Genomic DNA, 5,338 nt, shown 5'->3' on the forward strand with positions numbered 1-5,338 from the left:
ATCTTCAGAAAACAACAACAAAAATTATATGATTTCTTGTTGCGGTTTGGATCTCAAACGCAAATGGTTCAGATCTGGAGGCGGGTTTGGTAAACAAGAAAGCCTTAGTTCTGCTCTTGTTACCAGAATTCGTGGTCCCCGACTATCTCACCTCCATTGCCTCCGCAGGGCTCTCCATCATCACCCCCATCCGGAGCTCCGGATCTGAGTTTACCGGTTCGTTTTTGTTTTTGGGAACATCAACTATAGGGGAAGAATGAGCCATAGACGAAGACGATGTTGTTCCAGATCTGAAACGGGGGTTTGTAAGCTCAAAACAAGAAGGACGACCGGAGAAAGAGGATGACGAATTCGGTGGTTTTTGGACGACAGATCGAGTGCTAAATCGACTTCACCCTTTCCTCTCACCTGCATATCGACATCGAACAACAACATGTATCTGTGATTTAATCAATGGCGCACAAAAACCCTCATGTGTGTGGGTTTGTTCGACCGGAAAGCAGTGACACACACACACATCAATGTGTCGATCGCAAACAGAGGGGATGAGCACGAGAGATCCTGGGAGAAATTAGTTGCATTAAGTTTGTAGAGAGAATAAAAAGGAGCAGGCAAGAAAGGGTGTGACCTCAAGATCCGAGATTGAAGAAGATGATGATAGTATGTGTTCTTGGGATGTGGAGAGAGAGAGAGAGAGAGAGAGAGAGAGAGAGAGAAGAGAGAGAGAGAGAGAGAGAGTTTTTTCTATTATAAAAAAAATATAAGAAATTATTTTTTTAATTAGAAAAGTATTTAATGAAATAGAAAAAAAGGAAAAAGAAAAAAATAAGGGCAAAATCGTCATTATGAAAAAGTTTAAAACAGATTGGACCAAACTCGCAACAAAATGAAAACTTTGGACCTCAGGTGCTAGTCCAAACCTTTTTGGATCAAAGTGGCAATTTTGGACATACCACAGAGACCATTTGTGCAGTTTAGTCAATGTAAAAAAAAAAAGGAAAATGAAAAAAAAAATGTATTTATACGGTTTGAAATTTACTAAAAAAAAATTATACGGTTTCAAATGGAAAATGCTCAATATCGAACAAAATTGGAAAAAATAATGTTCGATTTGGAAAACAGATTGTCAAAACTGAAAGAAAAAATTAAACTTATGGTCAAAATTGAAAAAAAAATGAAAACTTAATGTCTTTTGTGGAAAAAAATCAATTTTAACACGTCAGCATGTCACATCATCAAAAATTAACATGTCATCATGCCACGTCAACAGATAACCTAGTCAACTGGTCAAAATTGGAAAACACAGTGTCAAATTTGATGCAAAAAAACACAATGTCAAATTAGAATTTTAGTGTAAACTTAGTGTTTTTTGTGTTATTTACCCTATAATTTATAAAATCTCATTATTAGTGTTTTTTTTGGTAACCTTTTTAAAACCCTAACCTTTTACATCTTTCTATTGTAATCTTTGAGAAACTTAAACATCTTTGAGATACACTTAACGATCATCTCACACAACGTACCTAGAACTTAGGTTCTAGTTGTATGGTCGAACGTCCTTCAACGGTAAAAGCAAGTGTAATCTTTGTATTGTGTGAGAAGAAATGAGATCCACATTTTGACTAACATAATCGTGTTTTACCATTGAGGAACTCGTATTTTTTTAGTGGATTGAAGTAGCTAGAATAGCTTTTGAGTTAGTGTCCGAATCACTTAAATACTTACGTTCATTTTGTTTCTCTTTCTTTACATTTTAATCTTGTAATGCCTTTTTAGATTATAATCTTTACTAATTTTTCAAGTGATTACAAGTTCTCAAACATTCCACTTCTTTTCTTCCAATCGATAACATTGCTTTTTCTTTATATTAAAAGCACTATTGGAACGTTGAGTTCAAATCCAAAATATAAACTCAAACCATACATTAAAATCAAAAAATACAAAAGAATCAAACACTTACACCAGTTCACAAACCACAACTCAAAAGAATCAAACATAAACACAAGAATAAAAAATGGAACATTTTAAATTTGCTCAATAACAAGATGTTGAACTTTTTATAAAAACCTACGAGTAAGTAAGCCAACAACAAACAGTCGAGTCAGTTCTACTGTTTTTGTACACACTACCAATATATTTAAAATCCTAGACCAAATATTAACATGGTAATGGTATATGTACACTCCTTTTCCACGTCACATATCCATATCATCAAATATCTCACCATCTTCCTCATAGTACGAACCATCAAACGCAAATCCATCGCTCACCAAATTGCTGAAATAAATATATATACATTTATTTAATCAACCTTTTTTTTTAATTAAAAAAATATATATATGAAAGATTATTAGTTTATTACTACCTTAAACTGCTGAAATGAAAGCACACAACGCGCTTGAGCTTCCTGTTGTAGAAAAAGAAATTGTATGACCACCTACAAAAACACAAAACTCAGATATAAAATTAGAAATTTGTTAAAAAGTGAAAACCAAATAAATAAATAAAATAATTGACTTACAGAGCTCCTTTTTCTATGAATGGGTCAGCATCTGAGTTAGGATCATAACTGTAGACTTCACATTCCGAAAGGTTGATTACCTGAAATTTTGAATTTAGAGTCAACATTGAGGTCTGAAGATGAAGAGGGGTAGTTTTGTAATTTTTGTGATTTAGTACCTCGTCTAGAGCTTTGTATAGGGTTTCTAGAAGGGACCCATCTTCATTTGCCTCTTTCCATTCCTGAAACCACAAAATTATAACCAAGACTAAACCAAGGTGTTTTTTTTTCTTTTGGCTGAATAAAGCAAACTGTCTGGATACGAGTAAAATGACCTTTATACCCTTACATACAACAAAAAACTAAATTTATAAACCATTGGGTAAATTGCACAAATTAAACAAACAAAACCCTAAATTACCAAACCATGTACAGATAAAAACTACATACATGTTGCAAGGGTATAAAGGTCATTTTAATAATAATAATAATAATACCTTAGATGCATCAGACATGTAGCTGTCAAAAATTTGCTTGAAACCATCCCAGGTTTCCTCTGTGAAAAACTGGTGAGCTTTCACTGCACTGATGGAAGTGGAATAACAAGATGATATGAACAATTATTAGCATTTCCTTGGCTCTGTTTATTATTATTATTATTATTATATAATAATAATTATTATTATTATTAGCAACTGATGATTAGTTTTTGGGAAATGGAGAGAATTGAACTCTCAGCAAAGCAACAGTATCTAAACTGCCTGTCAAACCATTTGACAACACTTCCAAATGTCATTGAAGAAGGAGGATTATGTAGTGGGTTGCCATGTCGCCAATCAAAAGCTGACATGTCATTACCCATAATCCTCCTTTCATTATTAATATTAACTAGAGTTAAACTTATATTACCTGAAGTCATAGTCTGGATACATGTGGTATAATGTCAGAATCAGATAGATCAACATCTTTCGGCTGTTTTAACAAATATCAAAACCAAAATAATCAGATTGAAATCTCATTCTAATCTTAACTACACCAATAGTTAAGTTAACTTAACCATAGGTTAAGGTGGCATCATCTCATTCTCACCTGGATCTACTAGAAAGATACTCAGCTGGTGAGTCAGCATCAGGTGAGTTACCAAGATAATCAAGAATCTGAAAACAGAAATCAGGAATAAAAATTAAAGATTAAAGATTAAAGATTAAAGACCCATTATTCAATTTTAACTATTTTTACCTCATTTTCCAAACTGAGAGAGAGCCGTTTATCCGAGCCTGTGTGTTTACCTGATTTATCAAAAAGCAAATGGGATTTTCAAATTTTGAAGTTTTTTACATAAGAATTAGTGAATTATTAGAAAATATAGATTCTACTTACAGGAGTAAGCTTCAATGCATCCCTTAAGGGTACGTTCTCCAAGGTTGAGGTGATCTAGAAAAGCATTTATTCTACAGAAGAAGAAGGAAAAGACTATTTCAGATGAAATTATTTTTTAATGAACCAAAAAGATGAGAAAATTGAAGGGATTTATTAAAATATATGAGGATATAGATGAGAAAGTACCGGTCGAAAGGTGTGTATTCCAAGTACTTCATGATGAATGATGTAATGACAGGGTTTCAATGTGCGCATACGTTTAAAAGGTGCGCCTTTTGAAGTTATTGACCTACAAGGGAAAGTGAAGAAAATAAGGAATTAGGATCAACTAATTAATGATTTGCAATTGTTCACATTCCATATTGAATATTAAGATAGATTACAATCAGTTTCATTGTGTCATACTCAATCACCTTCATGCAGAATGTTTTTCCATTCATCGGTCATTTACATCGTCTAATAGGATTTCCAGAAAGTTACAAAACATATGGAGTTGCAATAATTCTACAAATACATAACCATTTTACATGTTTACAGAAGTAAAAACAAAATCATGGAATTCATGTGGCGAATTTTCGAATGTTCCTTTAGCATCGTACATTCGTTATCCAAATTTGAATAATGATATTCTAAAGTTACCCTATATATGACATCGCTAAATTTTTTGTTATCAATTTGGGGCAATATCGCGTGTCTAAAATCGATGCACAAGTCTAAAATATACACGATATTCTATAATTTAATGTTAGATCTGAAGAAATTTGCGCACTGAATACCAAAACATTAAACTAATCCCAGTTTAAACTAACAAGAATAGTAGATCTACCTAAAATCAAACGAATTCGCATAAAGAACAGAACAGAGATCCAAAACGAGCATCAAATCGTGTGTAGTGAAACTACGCATTGAATTATACAAATTATACCAAAATATTCATGCAAAAGGAATTCTAAATCGAAGAAAATACACGTACCTGAGAACAATTTGCAGAGAAAGAGACGCTTTGGTAAAGGGAAAAATGGACACGAGAACGATAAGTTTGAAGATAAGAACAAGCCTAGATAATCGCGATCTCCATCTGACGAGGACTGGATATGACACTTGGCAAGCAATCGACGGTGGTGGGTGGATCCGACGGCAGAAATTCTTAATGAGATGTCAACGTTTGTTAAAGATATTTATTATTTCAAAATCGATGGCCATTGTAATTCGATTTTATAAATCAGTCCCTCAGATTTCAGATTTTGTAATTTTAGTCTCTAAGACCGGACCGGGGAGTGGGGTTCGACAACCATCGGTGAACATCGGATCAGGTCCTTGATGACCTTTTAATCAACTTTTCATTTTCAAAAAATATCATATATTTTTTTTAAAAGAATACTCCATTTTCAAAAATATAACCATTCGTTTTCTAAAATTTCAAATTTTAAATCCTGGATCATCAATTATAAATAACAT

The 5,338-nt window shown here is 33.0% G+C and overlaps 1 protein-coding gene across 2 annotated transcripts; it reads right to left on the reverse strand.

Moving 5' to 3' along the window:
• Positions 1-2,008: 2,008 nt before the first annotated feature.
• LOC145069821 (transcription regulator) lies at positions 2,009-4,966 on the reverse strand. 2 transcript variants are annotated; one of them, XM_079016766.1, is made up of 11 exons: positions 4,854-4,966; positions 4,067-4,169; positions 3,881-3,951; positions 3,740-3,789; positions 3,590-3,657; positions 3,410-3,472; positions 2,998-3,085; positions 2,680-2,742; positions 2,522-2,601; positions 2,366-2,437; positions 2,009-2,277 (listed from the first exon to the last, which is right to left on the reverse strand). In XM_079016766.1, exons 2-11 carry the CDS (start codon positions 4,096-4,098, stop codon positions 2,196-2,198), a joined length of 669 nt encoding a protein of 222 aa, XP_078872892.1. In that variant the 5' UTR covers positions 4,099-4,169; positions 4,854-4,966; the 3' UTR covers positions 2,009-2,195. The 2 variants fall into 2 exon arrangements, with proteins under 2 accessions (XP_078872892.1, XP_078872893.1); XM_079016767.1 differs by lacking the exon at positions 4,854-4,966 and adding an exon at positions 4,707-4,842.
• Between the last annotated feature and the right edge of the window lie 372 nt (positions 4,967-5,338).

The sequence above is a fragment of the Lactuca serriola genome, chromosome 8 (genome assembly GCF_051521515.1).
Source record: "Lactuca serriola cultivar US96UC23 chromosome 8, Lser_US96UC23_V15, whole genome shotgun sequence".
Taxonomy (NCBI): Eukaryota; Viridiplantae; Streptophyta; class Magnoliopsida; order Asterales; family Asteraceae; genus Lactuca; species Lactuca serriola.

Excerpts from the sequence above, each read along its gene's own strand:
- LOC145069821 (XM_079016766.1), bottom strand. The coding sequence starts at position 4,098 with ATGAAGTACTTGGAATACACACCTTTCGACCG. Across the intron at positions 3,658-3,739 it reads CTCTCAGTTTGGAAAATGAG|ATTCTTGATTATCTTGGTAA; the intron begins GTAAAAATAGTT and ends TTCTGTTTTCAG. Across the intron at positions 2,743-2,997 it reads ACATGTCTGATGCATCTAAG|GAATGGAAAGAGGCAAATGA; the intron begins GTATTATTATTA and ends TTGTGGTTTCAG.